The sequence below is a fragment of the Camelus ferus genome, chromosome 21 (genome assembly GCF_009834535.1).
Source record: "Camelus ferus isolate YT-003-E chromosome 21, BCGSAC_Cfer_1.0, whole genome shotgun sequence".
Classification (NCBI taxonomy): Eukaryota; Metazoa; Chordata; class Mammalia; order Artiodactyla; family Camelidae; genus Camelus; species Camelus ferus.
This window is the reverse complement of record NC_045716.1, coordinates 5,028,867-5,054,288: the sequence shown is the minus strand read 5'-3', so window position 1 is coordinate 5,054,288 and position 25,422 is coordinate 5,028,867. Positions and strand designations below refer to the sequence as shown.

The following is a 25,422-nucleotide window of genomic DNA, read 5'->3' as shown; positions in this document are numbered from 1 at the left end:
TCAACCTCTTCCAGATACGGCAAGGGAGCGACACCCTTACAAACAGAGCTTTCCCTCATAAATGTAAGCATCTCTTGCAAAAGGTTAACTTTGACTGTTTTCAGAGCTTCAGTGTCTGCACTTTCTTAAAGATAACCAGCTTAAAAGAATCCTTAAGCCAAAGCAGCATATTTTGGAGTGGCAAATTCTGCTCCCTGACAAAAGCCATTTTTATTGGACTTTATGTGCATACCACTTGAGTATATGTTACTCATCCTTAATCAAAATGTTACTTCTAAAAGCAGTGAACCCTTTTTTTAAAAATTAAAGACCAAGTCAGACAAGACCAGAATGTCCCCTGTGTGGTTCCACATTTACTCTGTTTAGTGCTACCTTGACTCAAAACATTTTTAGAACTTATTTGAAGCTGTCCTTAGAATGAACTTTGAGAGAATTAAGTCTCATTTTACAGTCACCTCGTGTTGGATGGATGGACCCACGCCCAGCACCCACCTTCTGTATCAGCTGGGCTTCAGATGATGCCTTTGTCCATTTCCAAAACTGTAATCCATCAAAGGATGAGAAGCCACCCCCAAAGAGGAACATTCTAAAGACTGTGCCAGCGGGATGCTTGCTCAAGCAGCTTCTTTACCTCAGATGTTTATTTTATATGTAGAGAGAGAAGTTCCGCTTACAGTACCTATCAGTTAAAATCATGGGAGAAACACTCCAATCACAAGCCCACATTGCCAATAAAATATTGCAACCTTTATTTAAAATAAAACACAAGTTGCAAGCCTTGTGAGACAACAGGCAGACAGCATTCCCCTTTCAAGGGCCTCATTTATTTACATCAAGTTTAACACTGTTAGCAGTTCACAGTCAGACAACAGGGTGAAAGTATTAAATTAGAAAAACAAAACACCTGAAAATATATTACAATAACAATTAAGAACATATACCTGACAACACTGGTAGTGTGACCCATGACTGATGAGTTTTCAGTTAAATCCCATATTGTCTCACTGTGTCCCCTTAGCAATACACACAGGCAGGCCCCCCAGACCTCCCCCTCTGCGCACCCACCACACATACACCTGCAGAGCATGACCTTTGGTATAAACATTAAACAAGTTTTAAAGAATCTGAATCATAGGTTTTAAGGACAAAGTTCTATCAACCACCATGAAATGTTCAAACTTATTTTTGCCAAGTGAGCATAAAACTAGGGTTTCTCCATGGATAGTCATTAAAGAATCAGACTGCAAGAAGGAGTGTGGGGTCCACCCAGGAGACGGGGTTCGGAGCATGCACCAACAGCTCAGCCAGCCTGTGCGTGGCACACACACGGACCAGGGCACAGCTTCCACTCACCACAGGGAAAGGTCGGGCTCCTATGTCTCTCCCCCCTCCTTTCTTAGTGAGCAGGGCGGCAGTGCACCCTCCACACAGATCTGACCTATCAGTTTTCAAACAGACGCCCTAAAACACTGTAAGATGAGTACCTCACTGTTCCTCCTAAGTTGCTGAATACTAATCTCGCTGAGGGACAAGCAGCCTAATCAAGGTGATTTCTCAGGATCTCCGCAAATCTCCCTCATAATGGAGTCCCAAGAACAGTGGCCACAGTGAAAACCGGCTTGTCACAATGCGGGAAGGCTGGTTATCTGGCCCTCGTCTACCAGAAACCTGTCACTTGGCATTCCTGCCACTCACAACACATGGTACGATGCTTCTGAATTGTACAAAACAGTATTTGGATTCTCCACCAATGACCCTAAAGTATCACAGGATCCCGTGAAATCTCAATCAAGAATAAATCTGGCATACCTGTTAGGATGTTAGAACTGCTGAAAAGTAAGTATCTTTATATGTGAAAATTTTACTAACCAGAAGTCCCACTCTCCAAGTGAAGTTTATGATGCTTAATTACATGATTTAAAACTCCTATCCTGAGGCTCAGAAGCAAATCTTAAGCAAGCTCCAAACAAACTCTGTATTTCCTTTCTGAAAGCCTGCTGGCATTTGACAGTCTGCCTCCACCGTGTCCTAAAGAGTGAACTAGAGTGTTCCGAGACCTCAAGCCCCGTGTGTATAGCTCAGCAGCTTGCAATGACACGCAGGACCTGGAAACGTGTTGCTTCGAGTACGATGATGAACAAAGAATCTCACAGAACAGGCACAGATGGCGTGCATGGGGTGTGGTCTGAGGACAGTGTGGGGCCTGGCTTTTGAATTTAAAGGAGACACCCTTTCCCTTAGATGGTCTGCAGGTCTGAAGATCTGCTCACATGCCATCTGTGACCTCAGGCTGAGGTAACAGGGTCTCGCTACTGTGTTCGGGTCACACAGTAGCTGGGAGGGTGAAGGAGATAATTTTTCTAGGAGAGGTAAACAATTCCAATTTTGTAATCGTACATAGTGCACTTGGAGGGAGAGGAGGGTCCAGTCAGCGTGTCCTCCCACCAGCTCCCCAAGCTGACGGAGAAGAGTGCAGCAGGCTACCAGATCAGCACCCTGGGTGGAAGGACATCGCACTGACTGTAGCCTGAGCCACCGCGACCCAAAAACTTCATTTCTGCCAGTTCTAATTCGATAATCGTGCAACATCAACCCAGCTGACAAGTCTTTGCCTCTGCAAAATGCACAAAACCCATCCTTGAAGGCACAATCCTCTAGGAATAATCTCTACCACTCCGCTCCCGATCGGCCCAGAATCAAGACCGCCTGGCCAGGCCTCCTCACCCAGAGAGAAACACTGCATCTTCTTACCCCGATTATCACAGGGTGCAGCCTTTCCTAATTGCCTGTCCTTTGGATCTAGGCTATTGAGTCAGAAGTGAAGGAAGTATCTTGCATACTTGTTATCTCAAGATAGACCATACACCTCAGGTGGGGGCATGAAAAGCAGCAGCCCAGAGCAGAAACTCGTCTCTTTGGACACTGCAGTAAACATCATAGAAGACAGGCTGGAGCTAAGACAGTCACTTGGGCAGACGCTCTGAAGCAGGGCACAGCCCATTCCACTGCCCTGAAATCCACCCACACTTCCCCAGTGATACCGGAAGACGGGATGGCAGTGAAGGTCTGGCTGTAACAGAGCTGCAGCAAAGCAGGTAATGATAATTGTCACTCCAAGCGCTTTTGGCTTGCTAAAAAGCTAGCCTTGTATCAGATTTTGTAAAGTCTGGTAGATGGAAAATTGGAACTCTCTCCAAAGAATAAAAATATCTTGACTGTTAAGAGTAGGGCAAGTTTTAGAACCAGCCCAAGGCCTCTGCTCTCTGACTAGTGAGGCTGTGGTTAGCAGCAGTTTCCGTGTTGCCATGTAGAAGGTACAGGCACCCCTGGGGCTGCCCTTTCCTGTTTCTCTCCCGCTCCCACATAGCCCAGACTGAAGCAGGCATTTACAAAAGAACTAAGCTACTGGCTGACAGAAGCTAAGAAATACAGAGAGCTGAAGTCCATTGATACATAATAAGAAACTTACATCCAGAGAAACTTACCTACATAAAGGGGACTGGTCACAGCAGGTGCTTAGGGCACAGAGATGGACCCCAAACCCAGGTAGAACAAGTTAATGCAAGCAAGATGACGAAACCCCAAAATCATCAAGAACAAGAACATAGACAACACGAACTCCTGTGGGGGCACAGCCTGACAGTAATGACGACGTCAGTGGCAAAAGGGGGAGGGAGCGGGGGAGGTCAGAACGCAGCACAGCTGTAACGCACAAGCAGCCGCCTCTGCAATTCACTCTTGAGTGTTTTTATAATGTAACAGGTGAGTTATGTTCAGCTACTCCTCTTAGAAAACAAAATAAACATGGATGATGAATATCAAGCTCATTCATAACTGAGAGAGAATCCTAGAAAAGTGCACTGGTTCTAGAACCATCTCTGACCACCCCCTCCCCACCAAAAAAACCCCAACAAAACTATGCAGGACATAGGTTAAAAAAGACACTGTCAACATGAACGGGTGACAAGTCTGCTCCCACCACATTCTGGGTCCTAAAAGGCTGAACATGTGGACAAACGTTCAAGGGTGAGAGGGTCTCATTCTCCTTGAGTCAAGGTCTGGAAGGGCTTCTTTGTTCTGGAGTGAGTACACATGAGTACTTTTTAAAGATTATTAATGAAACCAGAAAGTTGGTCCCTAGTTTTCTGAAGTTATTCAGTGCTGAGCTACAGTTTTAGCAAAACACTCACTATACCTGCACATATGCATTTAGCAGTTTCATGTTTATAAATGTGATAAACCACAGAGCTGACTGTTTACACATTGGCATTTTCAGGTCCCCCACAGGCAAAAGCTTATGTCAATCAGCAGCTAATTAACCGTTTTATCTTCTAAATAGACATTAATAATACAACCTTTCATTACATTTGATACTTTTCTCAAAGTGCTTTCATATACATTATCTCAGTTATTAAAATGATGTGAAACAAAGTTTTTTTTTTAAAGAAAGAGGAATGTAGAACTAAGGTTTTTAAAACTTAAGTTGTTATTTCCTTATTACAAAGTGCAGATTGCTGTGTCACTGAGGTCTGTCCAGAAGAATGACCCCATAGAACTTTCTTCAGTTACTGAGTTCTACTGAGTGCCTGCTTTACTAGTGTTGCCATTACTCAACATTCAAGCCCCTTAAGGTCAGAGAGTGCCAGGAACGTGTGCTTTAGAAAGTGTGCAGCACCATGCGGACTGATTGTCGATCGGAGCCACTCTTTTTTGCGGCGTCTCACAAGGCAACAGGAATGGTAGGAAGAGCCCACAACGAGAAACTGAACAGACCTGAACTCTAGCCTCGGCTCCGCCACTGACTGCGCTGAGTATGAGCAAGTAAATTAACTGTCCTCCCTTCCAAGTTCTTAAGCTGTAAAGAGTTGCGGTATTGCTAGTGTTCACACAGCGCTGGGTATCCGAAACACCTAGCGGGATTCTTGGAAAACACACTGGCTGAGACCCAGCCCCACAGGGAATTCTGATCTGGGGTGAGGCCAATGCATCGGTGGGGGGGAGTGTTTTTGTTAATTTCTTTTAACCCCAGGAAATTTTGTCGCACATCCCTGGCTGAGACTCACTGGACTAAGTCTGAATAACAGTAGTAGTAAACGCTTGCGGAGTGCTCCTTATGTGCCAGGCACTCAAGCTAAGTATCCTACACGCGTTACCTCCTTTAATCCTTACAACACCGTGAGGTAGTTACTATTATTACCCCTGTTTTCCAGTGAGGAAACTAAGGCCCAGGAAGTTTAAGTGACTGGCCTTCTAGACTGGTTTTAGAGTGTGAACTCTTAATCACTATCTATACTGTATCCTTTAAACTCAAAAGCTCCATGACTTTGTTAAATAAACATGGGTGGTGCCTTAGCAAAGTCAGCATTTCATTAACTGGGCGCTATTTTATTAGCCAATTTTCAACTGAATTGTAGGAAAATTCTACCTTTTTTCAACACCCCAAAATGCAGCTGGGAAAGGGTCTCCACTATACTGACCTCAGTGTATAGAGGTCATCTGGCAAAACACTGCATGAATTTCTCAGGGCCAATTTCTTTTAAGGCTGTATCTGAAAATCATGATGGAGATCTGTAGGAAAATATACATATTTTAATTTACACAAAGCCTTTTAAGAAAATACTTCACGTAAAGCACAGTCAAGATGTATTCTACACAGAACACTGCATTTTTAGGTAGTAAATCTAAACTGAAATCCCATTATCTGTACATAAGATTCAGGCTGTGGCACCCCAAAGGTATGCACACATACAACCACTGTAGAAAGTATTCAACACCTTGCAGAGGAGGTTTTGTTCCTGCTATCTGCTTTGTTTTTTAACTAGACAAAATTAAACTACATTTTTAATTTCTAAAAGCAGTTTTCTCTGCTTCGAATTCAAACTTTTAAATTTACATATGGTTATTTTTAAAAATCTGGTCCTTTTCAAGTAGAAAAAAGAGAAGCCTAAATTACACTTGACAGAAGGTTGACAGCGCCTCTGTAGCCTGACCCTGAGCCCTCAGCTCCTGAAGTTACACAGTTACAGCATCATGTGGACGGGGGTGAACAGTCAATGCTACTCTCCACAGTGTTGAGAAAAAAAGCAATTCACGAACGAACTGAGCACCTACTGTAGACGAGACAGAGCCAGGTGCTGCCCCTGAGTAAGACCCAGCCCCACCCTCAAAGACTGTTCTTCCAGGAGAAAACCAGGGAGCTTAAATACCCTCAGTAGTGTTCCTCCAAGGCTTATTTTCAGCAAAGACCTCTTGCTTAAAAAAAAAAAAAAAAAAAACCCTGAAAAAACAATTATAATCCCTCAACCTGCATCCACAAGGACAAGGATAAACTTAAAAAGCAGCATAATAATATTCTAAAGTTTTAGCTTTCCCTGCCCCACCCTTAAAAGGCTAATTGCTAAAACAACTTCAAGTTTATGGAAATACACGATGAAGGAGAGCGGCAAAGGAGGTGGGTGGAGGACTGCTGGTTTTTACATCCAAGTTAAAGGGAATGCCATCTCCTCTTCCAGCCATTACAGAATCATCCAGATCACCAGCTGCCTGTGCTGCATCTGTAGGTAACAGACAGACCGGGAATTACCCAGCCCCTGAAAGGAATGCCCAGGACTGTCTCCTCCCTTTTTATCCTCCTCTTGGCCTGGGACTCCTTTGGAACAACCATGGTAAGAATCAAGGTTTCCTTTCTTTCTAATGAAAACTAAATTTCCTCCTTGGGCAAAGATGCCGAACTCTGTCCAAAACAGTTTTTCCCCTTAGTGTTCTAGCCCAATTAATACAATCTCAGCAGTTATAAATTTCATTATCTGCTACTGAGCAAAGGCGAGAATGAGAAGTTTGTATTCAACGTAACAGACTGCACAAAAGAGCTTACCAGAGAGGCTCTCAAAGGAACAGCTATAGCCTTATTTGCAAAACGCCCTTGAGAACATGTATCATTACTTTTGTTTAATAAGGAGATGGAGCTATGGCTTGACAGTGGATCAACGACACAGCCCAGGGAGGAAACTCACTGTGCATCAAGGTTCAATTCCTATCTTCCTAATACTCCTTTGGGTGGAAAAAATAATGTATTTTTTTATATTGGGTTCTCCTTGGGGAGGGGGGATGGGGAGACACAAAGTTTTAAAAAGAGAATTAAAAAGAGAATTAGGTGGTCAATAGAATTCGACATGGTATCAAGAATATTAGTAATACCTAACCAATTAGATTTGTTTCCAAATTAGGGAGCGATCCTAATTAGCTTCCATAATAATAACTGAATAGGGAAGGAAAAGGAATCAAAAGGGATCTAACTGATGTCCCCTGAAAATGACCTGCTCCTTCAATTATGCATTCTTCAATTAGAGGTGAAATGATAAAATAGATATCAAAGGATATTCCCAATATGATCTTTACAAACAAGAACAACACTGGTGGTGGTGGGGGGTGGCCAGTACGTGAGAGGAGGAAAGTACGTGAGAATAACTTAGGGTGATGCATTTAAAAACTGTACAGAGCGAGAGAATGCTCCTCCCTACTCTCTACCTAGACTGGGTCTCAGCTGATAAGGGAGAGGAAAGGTACAGAGCAACAGCCACTAGAACCAAGCCAGCTTCTCCCCTCAGCCACAGGTCTCTGGGCTGACCGCCGGGTTTCAAGAAGAGACTCTTCCCCTGGTATTTAGTTGATGAGGAAACAGCTGCTCAAGCCCTTGGCCAGCACGTCAGTATGCAGGGGCACTGTATCAGAAGAGAAGGCCCCTGTGAGACCTGGACATGACCATTATTTTCAAATCAATGTTGCTTAATGCCCTGAATGCTGCCAGGAATAAAGGAAGACAACCTGCAAGGAGCAGAGAAGAACCACCAAGGAGACCTCTGTGCCTGTGGTTTAGCTAGGCACCAACAAGCAGAAAGCCAGTCCTGACCCACTAGGAAATAATACACTAGACTGGGCGAAGTGACTTCTGTGAAGCAACGTAAGATGTTAGGAGGAGGTTTCAATCTCCCTGACTACACTTCCTAGCATTCTTTACTTCCTGCACCAATTAACACACCAATGGAAAACAGGACAGGAGCATACAGATAGAGCCACGTTTCCTAATTTTGTATGTAACCATCTGATTTGCAGTTCTTACTACAGCAATGACCTTGAACAAAACCTCTCCTGGCACATTCCCAGCTTTCCTTTCTTCTGTCCCATCCAGTAAGTTATGAGTTGGAGCATCATCCCCGTTAGTACCTACTGGAGCCCCAAGTCAATTCCCTTCTGTGTGGTGCAGAATGAGTGCCACAGCCAACACAGTCTGGGCACAGTCCCTGTAGCCTTGCTGGGAGCAGCCGTGTCTAACCAGCTCACATCACTCCAGCCAGGAACGGGCTGGACTTGGTTCTTCATGGCACAACATACACATGTTCCCTGATGTTCCAATGCAGCTTCCAATCCTGTCCGTGACTGCCCTGCCCCCACCCATCTTCCCTCTCCTATGGGTTTTGCTTTTTGCTATTTTTGAGATGAACCTGTAAACGTGAGAACTCAGAAATCTGAGGTACTTCACAGAAACACACTCAAGTATCAGTCTTCCATTTTTTGAAAACGAGAACACAGGAAACAAGTCCCTCCCCCTCTCCCCTCAGAAACGTGTGCGTCTTCCCACTCGGAGAACAGTGGCTACCTCTGCACCACGTCGCTGATTTCCTGCACACACGACAGTAAGTTGTTAAGGACAGGGTTTGCCCCGGGCACACCAGCGGCTGCAGAAGACACCTGCAGCTCCTGCAGGCTGAGTTCCAGTTTGCTCACAGCCTCGCGGAAGGCAAACTTGTTGCGAGTTTGGGGGATGCAGTCCACATAGCCTGAGCAGTAGTCGAGCAGCTGGTGCCCAGTGTCCACCAGCTGGCTGTTGGGCACAGGTTCCGTGATTGCACTGGACAGTAGGTCAGCACATTCCAGCAGGGCCTCCTTGCTGATTTTGTCAGCTGAGACTTTCTCGGCTGCCTGTTTGGCTTTTCTCAGAGCCACTTTAGTACCTGCTGTGCCGTTGGCCATCCTGGCTGGCGAGATGGAAGGTGTGGGCAGAGGCACTTGAGGCGGAGGCATCACAGGCCTCCCAGCTTTCCCCCCAACGGGCACTGCCCCTGGAGCTGCCTTTTTCCCTCCGTCCGGGGTTTCTGAAGTGGGCTGGCCTGCAGGCGGCTCTTCAGCGGAGTCTGAGCACAGGGACGGATGCTGCAGTAGCCTCACCACTGGTGGGGGGGGTGGGGCACACTTTGGTTTTACCCGGCGGGGTCGGTCCTTGTCTCCAGAGGATGTGACCTGATGCTCAGATAAGAGCTTGAATTTATTCCCCTGAGAGTCTGTGCCAATGAGCTGCACGTCAGCTGGAGTGTGCTTTAGAGTGGGTGAGATAAGGACTGGCACTTTGTGGTTGTGAGTGGTGGGGAGGGCGGCGGCAGCCTTGGCCGGAGAAGACCAGCCTGCCTGTTCGCCATCCTCTGGGACTCCAGCCATGCCAAGTCGTGCCCCACCATTCCTCTCCTTGCTCTTTGGGGCAGCTGCCCCTCCAGCCACCCCTGCCCCTGGAGAGTCCTTCTCTGTAATGGCTGGATCCCCAGAGGGGGTTCTGAGAGGAAGAGCTGTGGCTCCTCTGGGCAAAAGTTTGGCTTTTGGTCTCTCCCTGGTTGGAGCAGCACCTTCCTCTGATTTTTTTGCAAGTGTGTCATTGGCCCTGTCCACATTCTCTTCTGGCTGAGAAGAGGTGGACACTGTCCTTTCCAGCTGGAGTTTGGACCTCTGGCAGTTCCTGGGAAGGGTCATTGCCATCCTATCCTGCTCTGGAAGCCCTGAGGACATGGAAGATGTAGAGTTTGACCTTGGAAAAGGCTTGGAAGTGTCATCACTGGCTGTGGGTTTACCTGCTCGTAAGCCCAGTGTCTTTTTGATTAAGCGAGGTGTAAAGAAGCCTGTGAGGCCAGACCACCCCCCGCCAGCAGCGCCACTGCCCCCACCCCCACCACCGTCGTCATTACAGAGGTTCCTCTGTGCAAAGCTCCCCCCATAGCACTTGGGTGGCACCAGATTCGCCTCTTGCTGGGCAGGAGTGAGAGAGAACCCATCAGCATGCTGTAGAGAAGCAACAGATGAGAAGTTACCCGTGAGTTCATATTTCTTGTGGGGCTGATTCTCCATTTCTCGGAAGGAGCTGCTGCGTTTGGGGGGTGTGGGAGCATTTCTCTTTTTCATGAAGGAGCTGAAGAAGCCTCCCTTCCTGTCCCTGGTGAAGCATGTCTCTTTGGCATCTTCCAAGAGGCTGCTGGGTGACTTGTCTCTTTGCTTTCGAGGCAGTGCTGGGGACCCACTGGGGGCCTGTGCACTTCTAATGAACCCTGATGAAAAACGGCCAATCAGTAACGTGAAAGGTAGGAAGTGACTCATTTGAGTTAGTAAGGCTGGACTGTAAGAACTTTCCAGCATCTATGAAATGTCAGGTGTTAGCAGGACTCAGAGAAAACTCGTAAGTGCATTATCATTTCACACTGCTGTTCCAATGCGATGTGGGATATAAACGGAAACAAAAACCTGAGGTTTTTAACTCAACATTCATCTTTTCTCTAGAAACTACAGCATAACCTGGCCTCACCAGTCAGGCTCAATGAAGAAATTTTGGCCGAACTGTGAAGACAGTAACTACCTGGGAATCAGGAGCTGAGGAAATGGAGTGGGAGACAGAGCTGTGCGCTGGACGAACAGATCAGGACTACCCACGCTGTCGATGCAGAGCCGAGGACCAGAGAGGTAAATAAAACAGACGCCAGCCACACTTTCCTCGGGGAAGACGGGCAGGAAAGCGGAAATAGAAGCATCACACCCCATGGCTCTTTCAACAAGGCAGTCTGACCGCCTGCCTAGGGACTCATACCTGGTGCTGAACTGGAAGCAGAATTTTCTGTGGCATCTTGTGCCCCTTCAATATTCTCCTTGTTCTCCCCCTGCTTCTTCAGCGTCCGGGTCTTGGAAGGAAGTATAGGCAGTCGGGGCAGATACGGAACAACAGATGATGAGGAGGCAGCTCTCCCAAGCTCTTCAGCTACCTCTGTGAGGAAGACAAGAGGACTGATAAAAAGAACAATTTCATGACACAAAGGGGAGTTTCTCTTTTCAGAAAAGGCATACAACTAAGAAGAACTGGAGGATGCAGCACCCAAGTATGTAAGTCTAGCCACAGAGTACTGTACTCTACATCTGGCTGCTTCTGCTCAGCACTCTCTACTGTGGATTCATTCATGTTACTGCACGTGGCAGGGTTTCTTCTTGTTGCTGTGTATTGTTCGAGTGTGTGAATATACCAACACTCGTCCATTCTCCTCTTGAATATTTAAGCCGTTTCCAGTTTGGGGCTGTGATGAATATATTGCTAGGAACATCCTGCTATGTGTCTTATGCTTCACAATCGTATGCACACACACACCTAGGAGCAGGACTGTTGTTGGGCCACAGGGAGCACAAAAATTCAGCTTTGTTGGGTCTTGCCAATCTGCCTCTCCAAACTGGCTGTACCAGTCCACATCCCCATTAGCACTGTATCAAAGTTCTGGTTACTCTGCATGCTTGCCAGAGTTTGACTTTATGGGTTTTTTTGTTTGATTTTAATTTTAGCCATTCTGGGCCAGATGTGTCATGGCATCTCATTGTTTTATTTTGTACTTCTCTGATGATGGGTGATTTCCTATGCTCTTTGGTCGTTTGCATATCCTCATTTACTAAGTGCTTGCTCAGAGGATGAACAAAGCAAACAGATGTCTGCAGATATTTTTATTTCCAGGTTATGCATTGCAAAAAAGAGAAGGGTAAATACAATCCATCCACTTTATGCCAATGAAGCAAATGAGGCTCCTGAAAATGTGTTCACCCCCATTAGCATGCCTCAGCTGACTGACTCAGCCTGGTCATGGGTTTTGTGGCTTTTACTAATAAGGCAAAGACATACTTTGCTATTCATTCCTGAACAAAAATGAATTATGGATCTACTAAATTGTGAATTTCTTTTTATTATTTTACAACTTTTTGGGGGGTAATTATTTAAAACATCGACAACTCACCCTCCCCGCACCAGAGTGGGTACGTGACACATAACCCAAGCCACGCCAGTGAGACTCCGTTCTTATGCTGCTATACATGCAGCTGGGAGGCAGACATGGGCTGTAAGGATATGACCTCAAGGAAGCTGACAAATGTGTTCCACGCCACTTGGACAATTAAGAGGATGAGATCAATGCAGGAACAAAAGTAAAGAGATAATGGGTGCATGAAAGTAAGCAAAGGAGGGAGAGAGAAAGGGGAAGGAGACTTGAAGCTATTTGAGTCCACGGCTTCAAGTGACCCAGAGGTCAGCACCATCCTGTTTCTCCATGGTTTGGTTATGAGGCAATTAAATCTTCTTATTGCTTAAGAAGAGTTTGGGTTAGATTTCTTTCACTTACAACTAATAAATACATCCTTTTCAGGTAGGAACTATGCCATACCTCTACATCCTCAGACCTAGTATAGTGCCTGCCACAGACTAAATACTTAATAAAATGTGGGTTCAACAATGTTCAATTTCTTGCTTAGCAATTTTGAACTGAAATTAGCTTTGAAAAACTGGTAAGGGTTGATTTTCTAAAAGGATATAACATTTTCAAGAGAAGCAGAAATATTTAGCCAAGGACTCAACAGAAGTTAAGAGCTTACATAAAAGTACCAAAGAACTGGACCCTAATCTTTGGCCAATGTTCACGACTTCTACCACTTCCACCACTCCGTAAGAAATAAAGGGCACACAGGGAAAAAGAGCTGTGACAGACAGCTGCTCAATCCGGCCCGAAGGCAAGCAGTGCCCTCCCAGCCCCCAGAAGGTCCCTGAATCAAAGGACTAGGATGGAAACACTTTTCACTGAACTTCGCTGGTGCACTTTTCCCTCTCTTCTTACCCACACGGGATAAATCACTAAGGGAAGCAGACAAAAATCAACTTGTCTGATTTCCTCTTCTAACACTTTTTAACTTGAGCTTAAGTACTAGTAAGTTCTGTGTTCAATTATGAAGGAAAAAAAATGTGGGAAATACGTATACAATTCTGAAACTGTATCAAAATGTCTAATAGGCAAGTATAAGTAAGAATTCTGTGTTTTCAGCTCTCTAGGGTTAGTCTCTCTTTATAACAAGTAAGTTTATCATTTGACTTCTGCAGAGAATTTTAAAGAGGCATTATACACAAAAGTAGGAAACTTCCTCTGTGTGTCTACACATTTGTTTTTGTTTTTTTAATTTTTTTCAAATTGAAGTGTAGTCAGTTTATAATGTGTCCATTTCTTGTGTACAGCATGTTTCAGTCATGCATGTACACACATATATTCGTTTTCATATTCTTTTTCATTATAGGTGACTACAAAATATTGAATACAGTTCTCTGTGCTATACGGTAGAAACTTGTCATATATTTGTTTTCAGATAAGAAAATGGTTCTCACTGCTCACAGCTTAACATTCTCATTCTAAACTCCTTTCCATGTCAATATATTTAAGAATATCATTTTGAAGTATTTAACTATATGGATATAATAATTAGCAAAATAGATACTTAAATCATTCTTAACTATTCAATATTATAAACCAACACTCTGATACAACATCTTTATAGCTAAATCTCTGTTCATACTTATTTTCTTAAGATCTATTTCCAGAAATGGAATTTCTGGATATTGCTTTTGTGACTTGGTTCTGCCTCTGTAGGTGTTGTTCAGGCAGGTGAAAAACATTCTCATTTTTTTCCTCTTCTCTTTCCTACATCTTGTTAATGCTTAACCACTGAACTTATTCTCTTCCTGAAAAGACTGAATTTCTAGTTAAAATATTTCAATATTAAAAATGAGCTAGAGACACAAAGATACATTTTAAAACAGCATAAAAAGCGAAACAAGAATAATAAAGGCCAAGAATTAATTCAATACCCTGAAATGGAGTCTCAGATTACAAGAATCTATCATTTTTGAAATGTTACTACCATCACCAGCACCCAGAGCTAGCCACCACCAACAGTAAATCACCAGATTCTCACCTTCAGAAATGCTAGAGTCATGGAACATGGTTTCAAAAGCTTGATGTGTTTCAGCAAAAGAGGGCCTGTCAGCAGGGCTCCACTTCCAGCCTATGTAACAAAAGAAAGGCACTGTTAAAAGCTCCTTGCAGGAATTAAATATCCAGTGGCCTGATGGTGAGCTCCACGTGTCAGGACGTGCGCTTGATATAGCAGAGTTACAGCAAGTTCACGATGACAGTGAGGCAGCAGCTTCTTAGTTCCAAATTCAGGGGTGCAATGAACCCACTTCCTAGGGCTGGTTCTTCCATGCAGCCTCAGCTCCTATTCCCTCTGCTATACGGATGCAGAAGGGTGGGGAGATGGTTTAGAAAATGGCAAGTCCTCTTCCACAGGAAAATGAAATAGTAAAACACCTCTTCAAATTCACTCTTATAAATAACTATCTGTACACATTCAGAAACGTAACAGGGTATCAGAAAGGAAGAACGTGGAATCCACATTTGACAAAGACAGGGCAGTAGGCAAAGCCAATGCTCAAGGAGAAAACAACACAACATACTCAAACACACTGCGATTTAATTCACTGCTCACCTTCCTACTTTCTCAACTGTAACAAGTCAGACGCTTTTTGTTTATTCATCACAGAAGTCACTTTCATGTATTCTCCTCAGTCGTTAATAATCATTTTATGTAGTTGCAAACAGCCCCCCACTGCCTAATCTCCAAACCCAATTTCTTATAATCCTTCTAAACATGCAAATTTTGGGGGGGGGAATTGAGTGAATATTTGGGCCATAGACAATGATTCTTCAGATTCCAAAAAGACTCAATGGTAGAGCGTATGATACCCCAGCTGGCTAATCAATGACCAACTTTATGTCATGAGGTTGGATTCAGTCTTACAACGCTGATAGAGGAAAAATGTTTTCAATTTTGACAATCATCCTGAATTGTTTACTTAAGCCTTCAGACTTGAAGTATGCAAAAACACTCACACGCTCTCATAAGTTCATACACCTTAGGGGGACATCCTTCAGGCTGTTCCATTCGATATCCTTTTTCCAGCAGATCATAGACTTGAGACAGATCAATCCCTGGGTATGGTGACATTCCATATGTAGCAATTTCCCACAACAGTACCCCAAAAGCTGCAGAAGGGATGAAAAAAAAGAGCTTAATTTCTTTTCTCTGATTTATTATTTATTTTATATCATTAAGTATAGGTTAACTTCTCTCTCAAATTTTGGGTAACATATCACACTGTTACAATATCAGTATAGTCTTCTAATTCATAAAAACATGACTTATTCTTCTAAGATATCTGACCCAGGAACACTTCAGGTATAATCTCAAGATGGTTTTCTTTAAATTTCCCCATTTCTATTCGGATTTCCTTTACTACAGTGAGGGAGAATAAATTATGACCATATAAGAGGTCTGTGGTATAGTCAAACTATTCTTAGAGCAATTTATGATCTGTTTAATGAATTTCATAATTTTTAAGTCAGCTAGTACTAGAAGAGTAATATAAAAATGGACTCACTTAAGATAAAGTTCACACTTGAAAAAACAATTTGCTTGACTTTGTCATAGGTTATTCCTGAGTTTGAGATTTCTGGTAAAATGTGACCTAGAATCCTTCAACTATTTCTACTGGCCCCCAGTGCAAACTTCCAGACTTGTTCTGTCCCTTGAACCTCTACTAAGTCATACTGCTTTTCAGAGCAGTAGAAACAAGATGAGTTGCAAGGACAAATTCTAGATGACACTTCATCACACCTCTGAAAAGAGGCCGCTACTCTGTGTCACAGTACTCTGTAAACAAGCAACAAAGCCCAACACAGAAAACAGGGAGCGCCACAGAGAGGGAATCATCAGAACCCCAGTGCAATGCAGTATCTAGACCGAGAGCGCTCTGAAGGCGGGGACTTTTTTTTTTTTTTTTTTTTGATTTCTTCTTCACAGCTTCTTTCTACGGTAAGTGCCTCCCTCACACAATGCCTGGCAGACAGTAAGTATTTAATAAATGCTTGCTGAATGACTGAAGAAAGATAGGCATAAAGGCAGAGGATACTGATTATAGAAAAGAGAAGGTCTAAAGAATTAAAATTAAGGAATTAAGCATTTGTGAATAAAGAAAATAAAATGACAACACAGAGAAAAACGTCCCTTTCAACCTTACCCCAGACGTCAGATTTAATTGAGAAGGTGTTGTAGGCAAGACTCTCTGGCGCTGTCCACTTAATGGGGAATTTGGCTCCGGCATGAGCAGTGTAGGTGTCCCCAGTCATCAGTCTACTCAAGCCGAAGTCGGCCACTTTGACCACGTGGTTCTCTCCCACGAGGCAGTTCCGAGCTGCAAGGTCTCTGTGGGAGAGAGAACTCTAGTGTGAGCCCATTCAGACGGTTCTGGAAAATGGTCATGAATGCTCTCTTATTGGTTCTTTGTGCTACAAGCAGAGTAGATGACTTAGTGCTGACAGATAGGGTAGCATTTTATGAAAGTCAGAAACATGGTAGAAAGCCACTAATTATCCATCACTTGTAGGGTACCCATCAAGAGGCAGTTACGTGACGCCAGAATAAAGCAGGCTTCAGAAACCGTTTTCTAAGAATATTGGGATAGGTTTCAGAGGTGAGCAACCGATGCTCTTCTACAAGGTTTTAAATTCTTTACTGAAACAGAAAGCTATTTTTAAAGTTAAGCCACTAGATGGAGCAAAAAGATCCTGGATATAGTCCTGGGCAAAATAAAGAGCTTTCTGTTCTGAAAGTAGCAGAGGCCCTGTATTAATACTTTAATCCGAGTACAGGAGGTTTATAAGTTGGAAATGAAATTACAATGGTCCCTGTGAAAGAGAAAATTACTCTCTGGAGTCGTCTGAGAATTTGGGGCAAGGTTCTCACATTCTTTCCTTTATTTGCACATTAAGCCGAGGTAGCTTCGTGGTTAATTATAGGCAATAATCAGGTTTTTACACACCTATGAATGAAATTCTTCTTCTCTAAATACTCCATTGCGGAAGAAATCTGCGTGGCCATGTACAGCAGTACAACCGCAGTCACCTCTTCTCGGTTGCATTCGCGGAGATAATCCAGCAAGTTCCCATACGGCATGTATTCGGTCACAATGTAAAATGGTGGCTCCAAAGTACACACACCTGACAATTCAACAGAGCTTGTTCTATTAGCATATATTCAAACATTCCACATCACTTTGGCAAGAATAACTGACAATTTTAGCGAGGTTAAGAAGCTGGTTGATAAGGGAGCTCTGTTTCCACTATATCATTCTCTGGAAATTCATATGCATTTTGATTATGTGCTTGTTTGGGAAAAAGCAGAGTTACCTCAACTATCCCACAGAGGGTCAGGACTACCAACACTTTCAGAGTTCCACACAGGCCCACAATTCCCAGCTGCATGCTAACGACATATCCCTGAAAGTAGCAGCGACTGTGTGTATGTTAAGACTATGTGAGCCTAGCCTGTAACAATGCTTTCTAAAAAGATTATTAACTGATTCCATAGTCCAGGATTTCACTAATATACAGAAGACTCCTTTGTAAAGAACCAAAGAAACAATCTCCTTTGGCACAGTTTGGCTCAACCTGGACACCCAAAGAAACTGGTCCTGTTTTTAAAAGGGCAGTGCTTTCAGCCAAAGGTTTCTCTGCGACCCGAACAGGTGGAGAAGCCAATCTATCACAGCACAGCACTTTTTGCTTGCACAGGCAAGCTGAGGGCAGCTGGTCACAACTTTAATCCACTTCTTTTCAACAGTCCTTTGCTCAATGTCTCTTTATTTTGTAAAAATATTCTGTGATAGTTTTTGGTTTAGTATCATTTTGAAGGATTCTAACTTTGGATCTGGGGCAATTATCACAAGCTGGGCAATTTCATATATTGCAATCAATCCAGGTCACTGTTTCTTGGGTAACTGTAAACACAGAGACAGCTGATTAAAATAATAACCATTTACTGAAGTAGATTCGTACTGGAAGCTTCCACCACAGGGATTCAAAAGAGGGATTTGGAGATAACAGGGGTGAGGACAGCATCTGTGAGGAAACCTGTGGTGCAGGCAAGCTTCCTCACCTAGCAGTTGTACCAGGTTAGGGTGCTTGATTTCCTTCATCACTGCAGCTTCTTTTAGGAATTCTTCCACCTCCATAGTATCTTCCTGGAAAAGGGGAAAGATAAGAAAAAAAGGAGAGGGACAAGCCCCCATCTTAATAATCATTTGAGTCAACTCACAATCCTAAAACTTCAGCTCTAAAAGCGGGTATCTTTTGAGTAATTTAGCACTTACTTCAAGAAATTTTATCACAACGTAATATGCTCTATACAAGTCCAATTAAAAAAGAAAAATGTCTCCTTGAATTTATTCAATATTTGAAACTGGAATAAAATATAGTAGGGTAAGCAAAACTCAGCAATCATGTCCTATAACAACTCAAAGAGGAAGAGCCTTGGATGATACCTCAGTCCTCTGATAATTTACTTCTCTACAGCTCAGCCTTTGAAAGGACAGAGAGTGTCTGTCTTCCTGACAAATTCCTTAAAGAGCAATGCTTGTTTGCAAGGCTGTGCGTAGTGTCTCACACTCAGAACAAGTGCTTGCTAAAAGAACTGACCACTACTCATAGGTCAAGGGCAGTCCTTACGAGTGACATGCCAGAGCTACTGAGGCATGTGAGGGAATCTTCAGAGAACGGAATGAGTGATGTAACTTGTAATTTGATACCAGGATGCTTAAAGGTGGTGGTGGGGGGACATATCATATTTCTGTGAATATTAAGAATAAGAAGTGATCTAATCTCATGGAGATGGGAGGAGCAAGCAGCAGAGAGAGAAAGGACAGAACAGGAAAAAGAGAGCCCATGATTCTCCAACAGTGCATGAAGAATTCTGTCCAGCGGTGGTTGCTCTGAGGAAGTTAAACAGCTTGTTTTGCTTTTATAACTTGTAATTTGCTTCTAACCTCCCACTAAGACTACATCAGCAGCCTCCAGAGACAAACCTTCCCCACATAATGGGCTTCACTGCACTGCAGTGAAGTCTGCCCCTGCGTTGTCAGCAGTGGCACCAGGGTTAATCATCACCATCTGCTGATGTGCTTGGCACCAGTGGGTGGAAAGTGTTCCAAAGTTAAAGAAGGGCACGTTGATATTTCCAAGAAATTCAGCACAAAAGAAAAAGATGCCTGAAAAGTGTAATTCTCAGCAACCCACCTTCAGTGTTTTCACAGCAACCGTAAGGCTGTATTTCTTCCAGACGCCAACGTAAACCTCTCCATACTGACCACCTCCAAGTTTGTGCTTCATGGTAATATCTGTTCGTTCCATTTCCCATTTGTCATGGATGGGGGACACACCGTAGACGGTAGGCTTATTACACTTGGGTGCTGGGTAGTGTAGTGTTGTCACCAGCCCGTCAGCCACTGTGGAGTGATGGTGAACAAGCTCAGCCAAGGTGCTAAAGCGGCTCTCAGCGGTGACATACACCTGGGGGGAGAGCGGAGAAAAGCTAAGCCAACCAGGAGGCAGTCAGTGTTCCACTGGTCTCAAGGGATGAAAATAGGGCGTTATCTCATTAAGGCAAAGGGAGAATTAAACCATGGTAGCAGAGGGAAACAGAACTTCAGTTCAGTATCATTTAAACCATTCTCCCTATGTTTCCTAAAGCAGCCCTAGTCTTGAGGAAGGGAACGCTTCCAAAATCTCTCTCTGGGTCATCAAGAGCACTGGTCTTCAAGTATTTTTAAGGAAAAAGATTGTGGAGCCCAAATACGTAAGGTAATGGAAGAGACGCGCTGATTAAAGTAGATAAGAGGGGACTGGCCTCTTGTAAGAGTTTATGAAATACCACTTCAGAACCTTGCACAGAACATAACTTAAAAACCACTTATTTTGGGCCGCCTCTCTCTCTCTCTCTCTCTTCGTTTGGAGACAGCCCGCACTGTCTATGAAGTATGTACCTACTTTTAATCTGAGCACCCAACCCCAACACCTCGTGGCCTTTCTCTTGCCTTTCAATGTATCTCTTTGAATAAACCTACTTTAACTCAAAAAAAAAATCAACAACAAAAAAAATTTATTTTGATTTACTTGGTAGAGAGAGGATATTAAAATATCTTATAATTTTTATTTCAATAGGATGTGCTTTTGAGTGTCTAGGCCATTAAAAAAGCCACAATTTTATTTCAGAGGGTTGTTAACAAAATAGTAGTTAATTTCTGATAACCAGTAAGAAGTATACAGATAGCAGTCTCTGGGCCTTATCTCCCAAGGGCACTTGTTTATTTTTTAAAAAAGAAACATCTATTGTATTTCCAAAGAGTATGCAATTAATACATGGAGAATTGATGACTTTTATAACGTGAACTCACCCACGTAAATATCTCCCACACCAAGAATTATAACATTACCAGCACCACAGAAAGCTCCCTCGTGCCTTCCCAGCTGTTTACCCCTGCAGAGGTAACCACCCTGCTGACTCCTAACACCTTGGATTAGCTCTGCCTGCCTGTGAATCACACCTACACAGGATGGAATCACATAGGTAAGTATTGTGCCTGCTTTCCTGCATTCAACTTTTTAAAAACTGTGATTATAATTCATGTATCATACCATAAAATTCACCATTTCAAGTGTACAATTCAGTGGTTTTATTATATTCAGTGGTTGTCCCACCATTACCACTACCTAACACCAGAGCATCTTCATCACCCTACAAAGAAACCTCTGGCCCATCAGCAGTCATTCCCACTACCATCAGACCCGTCCACTGGGAGTCACTAACCCCTGTAACTCAGTTTTGTGTGTATGAGATTCATCTCTGACAGGGCCAGATATCAAGTATTTTAGGCTTGTGGCCATAGCATCTCTGTCATTACTCACATCTGCCGTAGTAATGAGAAAGCAGCTGTAAACAGCACATAAACAAATGGGTGTGGCTACGTTTCAACAAAATTTTATTTTCAAAAGCAAGTAGCTGGTGGGTCATAGTTTTTTCTGATAGTATGTATAGCAGTACCAAGTTCATTTTTGTTGTTGTATGAGATTCCATTTTATGAATAGGCCAAAATTTATTAATCCATTCTACTGCTGTTAGAAAGTTGGATGCTTCCAGCCTCTGACTACTACATGTAAAGCTGCTGAGAACATCCCTGTTGGGTGTAACACCATAAGCAGAGCTGAGTCTCTCCTACATTATCAGCTGTCTGACCTTATTTGGTTTCATCAAAAGTCGTCTGTAAAGTGGTGCAAAAGAGAAAGAAAATTAACAATTTACTTATTTCCTACTTTGTACCAGCCACTATGTTTTATAGAAATTATTTCACTTAATCCTCACAAGAATCCAATAAAATGGGATGGGAAACTGAGGCTTAATTAAGATCACAAGGTTAATAAGTGGTAGAGTTACCCAGCAAACTAGACCTGCCTGCTCTAAAGCCTGTGCTTTCTCCCTACGATGCAGATCACAAAGAGGGAAAGAGTGGAAGAGACAATTCAACCTAAATTTACTGTCCAACAGAACCGACACAAGGCTATGCATTATCATTTATAAAGTAAAACAGTTCCATTCCAGCACACCCATTCTTGTATGGTTGGTCTTTCCAACACGTAAACTGCTAAGTGACTGACTGATCTATTTATATTAACATACATTAATGATCAACATCAGTCTCACAAGCCTAAATTCTTACTCTGTAAACTTTCTGGCAGAGATTATTGTAATTTTCAAAGATACGAGGTTTAATTTATAAAGGCTACATAATGTATTGGATGCCTATGTGCACACTTGTATACTGAACAGCTAACTTACACAGCTGTTTCCTTCCTTCTTCACCTTCAAACCTAGCTCATCATTAAACTATTACCGTAATACTGTTTTTAGTTTCTATTACCATACTCTTTTGACAAGAATAAGCTCCAATAATGCCAAACAGCTCACACTCGTGTCAGTGATTATTTTGCGTCAAACATAAAAACTATATTCTTTAGTCGCTCTGCATACTGAGTCTCAGGAGCGGCCAGCCCGCACGTCGGGGGCTGCCGGCCGGGCTCACCTTGCCGTCTGCAGCGGCGTTGATCCTGTAGTGGTACACGCGCCCCTCGTACCTGAGCGAGATTGACAGCTGCCCGGGGCTGCTCTCACTGTCTCGCACCAGGAAGCTGCCGTTGATCAGACTGCTGAGCAGATACTCCGCGGCGCTGCGAGACACAGGTCCGTGGTACCAGGAGTGCTTCTCCAGGCTGTTCACTGGGGTGATGTAGTTGCTTGGCACCCAACCCTGGCCATTCTTAGAGCGAACTTCACTCCACTCACCATTCTGGTTGTAACCAAGGACGCATAGTTTTTCACCTAGCCAGGAGGCCACCGCAGAGGGAAAGAAAAGATGTTAAGATTATCTCAAACAGAAGTAGTCCACTGTCAAACTTTAAACTCACTGAAAAATGCATCAAGGACTTTTATGCCCCCCAAAATCTTTAAAAACAATGAAAACAAACTTGGCTGTCATCATTGCCTGACTGTATCTTCAGCCTGTAGCTTAAACAAAAGCAGCATAGTTAGAAATGGTTTTCTGGCATTACCTACAGGTTTTTAAACATTTTTTACACCATAGGAAACTCCATGTAAGGTACTAAGGTGGCATATAAAGAGAGAAAGGCTACTCAAGTGTTTGGAAATGACGCAATTTCATCCTTCAAAAAAGATAAATAAAATTCATTTTTCCCTCAGTTTATCAGGGAATGTATCTTATGTATGGTTCAACGTTAACAACAATCAAGGATTTAAGGATAAGATATGTGAAATATAAACTTACTTCTAAATCTCAGTTGGCACCAAGACTACAAAACCAACAATGTTAAAAAAAAAAAAAAAAAAAAAAAAGGACAAACCACAGAGCTTTCAGCAACATCTTCAGGAAAAAAACCGTGTTTGGGGAAGGGGTGGCCAGTGAGGACTCCCAAAGCACAGTCTTTTCCAGGACTCAAGTTTTAAAATAGTCATAGTTTTCCAATTTCCCTCCCATTCCCCATGACGAATGAATCACCCCATCCGCTCCTCCAAAATTAGTGTGTGGGAAAGGGAAGTTGAGTCTAAAGTTGAAACCCAAGACTCAAGTTACTCAGAGTGTCACTGCCGTCAACTTCAATGCCCCTGATTTTCTAATGAAGTTGTTATCAACTTTAGACTCCCTAAGCATACATCCTGCCCCTGTGCTTGCAGCACAAACCAAACAGGAAAGGTGAAAGAGATACCAATAGTAATAAACGATAATTTAAAGAATCCTTATAAGGTCTTAGGCCCCCACTTCTGAGAGATGCAAGCCTTCCTATAGAGTTCACATCCACTTCTCAGTGTCAGAAAACAGAAGAAACCCAGCTCAATCAAAAGCACATAGCCCAGCAGTTACCAGGGAGGCAAAGGTTGTTGAGGAAAAACCCAAAATTATTATTCTGGCAGCCATCTAACTTTTTTCAGTGGCCTACAGAAATGTTTTACCGTTAAGATAGCTTTCTGTTAGCGCCTACTAACTCACCCAAGACCCTTGGACATGAGACATTCAATAAGTAAAAATAAGAGTATATGCATGTGCACACACACGAAGACATATATATATATATACACACAAATGGATAGGAGTGTGTATGCACATGGTGGTGGAAATGCACAAGTGTACAGATAAATACTTCCCAACCATATCTGCAGGGGAAAAAAAATCTTAGTGTTGCTAAAAAGCCAAATAAAACTTGGTCGGTAGCTTTTCTCTAATACACCAAGAAAACAGGAAGTGAAGACTAAGTCCAGCCCTAAGTATACTGATACTATTGTTGCTTCCTTACAAAGAACTGACGACAGGTCATCACGATCAGGATACAGTCACACACCCTAGGTCTTTGGTTGGTTTCTCTTTTTGGCAATTACAAGCAGAATTTTCTACTCTGAGAGTTTCGAGTGCCACAGAAATTGACAACGGACATAAATATTGGTCCTATTACCGGAAGAATCCTGGGAGAACTTTGTTTATTCACTGAAGCAAGATATCATCTTCCAAGAAGAAATTAAGTACTGCTATTTTATTTTTAAAATATTTTCTTGTCTTTTCAAATAATAAAATAGCTTTAGCATGGTATCTTTGTATCAATAAGAACCTGTATAAAAATCTGGCATTTCATAGGTTTTAAGAGAAATCACTGTTGGCCATAAGATAAAGAGACTCACACTTCTTGAGCCGCATACTCGTGGTTACCCTAACTGGTAACCGATGAATCAACAGACTTTCTTTATCAATGTTTCCTTGGTGACTGAGCTACCTTGGAAACTACTAATATGAAAATTATACCAAGGAAAGAATGTTCTGAGTCTTCACTTCACAAACTTCTCCACTGAAGAACCTAAAGGTAAAAGAGTGTGTTTTAGCCCAAAGAGACTACCTACCACGCAGCATAAAATGTCTCTGAAGTCCTTTGTTTTATCCTAAAACTTTGTGTAAAATTTTCCTCCCAATGCAGAAAACACCCTCTGACATACACATACAAATACCACCACCATCCCGCCCCCAAAACTACCTAAAATCTTTAGATTGACACTAGGAGATAATACTGCTCTTTATTTTTCCTGTACCTTTGAAACCTCCTGGTACATGTATTCATACCGTCACATCCACTCTGGGGACATACCTATACCCTACTTTGAGAAACTCAGTTTTAAGGATTTCTGCTTGTGATGAATTTTTAAAAACTGATGTATATAAAGATTTTATTTAGGGGTAACATTCTTTGAGTGGAGGCCTGTCCTCTATTAATTTGGTATATCCACTCCTACTTAACACCTCAATCTGAACCTTACAAATAAGAAGAATGTGTTTGACAAATAATCATTTAAGTTACAATTTCATTTAGTTAAAAATTACTAACTACTATATATAAAATAGATAAACAACAAGTTTATACTCTATTGCACAAGGAACTAATATCTTATGGTAACCTATAATGAAAAAGAATATGAAAAAGAATATATGCATACATATGTATGACTGAAACATGCTATACACCAGAAACTGACACACTGTAAACTGACTATACTTCAATTTTTTTTAAATGGGAAGAAAATAATTTAATAAAACTAAAAAATTTTTAATTATCCTTTAACATATTTTTCCCTGTAAGAAGCTTTCAGAAGTTCAAAGGACAAGAAGCGCTTATGCAAATTAGCAATTCAACTCATGTACATAATGAGAATGCCTCACTCTCCTATTTCTTTCTCGTAAAAGTTCCATATTTTCTGTCCTTGTTCAAAAAACCAATAATGGATGATTTTACTTGATCATGTTCTTGGTGTTCCCTTTGA

General features: G+C 42.6%; 1 protein-coding gene across 8 annotated transcripts in view; it reads right to left on the bottom strand.

Annotated features, from left to right (window-relative positions):
* Positions 1–725: 725 nt before the first annotated feature.
* Positions 726–25,422, bottom strand: part of ABL2 (ABL proto-oncogene 2, non-receptor tyrosine kinase) — a 94,314-nt gene continuing 69,617 nt past the window's right edge. For 4 of the 8 annotated variants that reach the window (XM_032463654.1, XM_032463657.1, XM_006183021.3 and 1 more), the window contains 10 exons: positions 22,133–22,428; positions 19,293–19,565; positions 18,157–18,241; positions 17,042–17,219; positions 16,241–16,425; positions 15,054–15,206; positions 14,077–14,166; positions 10,901–11,074; positions 10,134–10,367; positions 726–9,824 (listed from right to left, as the gene is read on the bottom strand). In XM_032463654.1, coding sequence (XP_032319545.1) covers positions 8,653–9,824; positions 10,134–10,367; positions 10,901–11,074; positions 14,077–14,166; positions 15,054–15,206; positions 16,241–16,425; positions 17,042–17,219; positions 18,157–18,241; positions 19,293–19,565; positions 22,133–22,428 — 2,840 coding nt within the window. In that variant the 3' untranslated portion in view covers positions 726–8,652. Of the gene's footprint in view, positions 10,368–10,900; positions 11,075–14,076; positions 14,167–15,053; positions 15,207–16,240; positions 16,426–17,041; positions 17,220–18,156; positions 18,242–19,292; positions 19,566–22,132; positions 22,429–25,422 lie in introns of all 8 variants that reach the window. The other 4 variants (XM_032463651.1, XM_032463653.1, XM_032463650.1 and 1 more) reach the window with 1 other exon arrangement.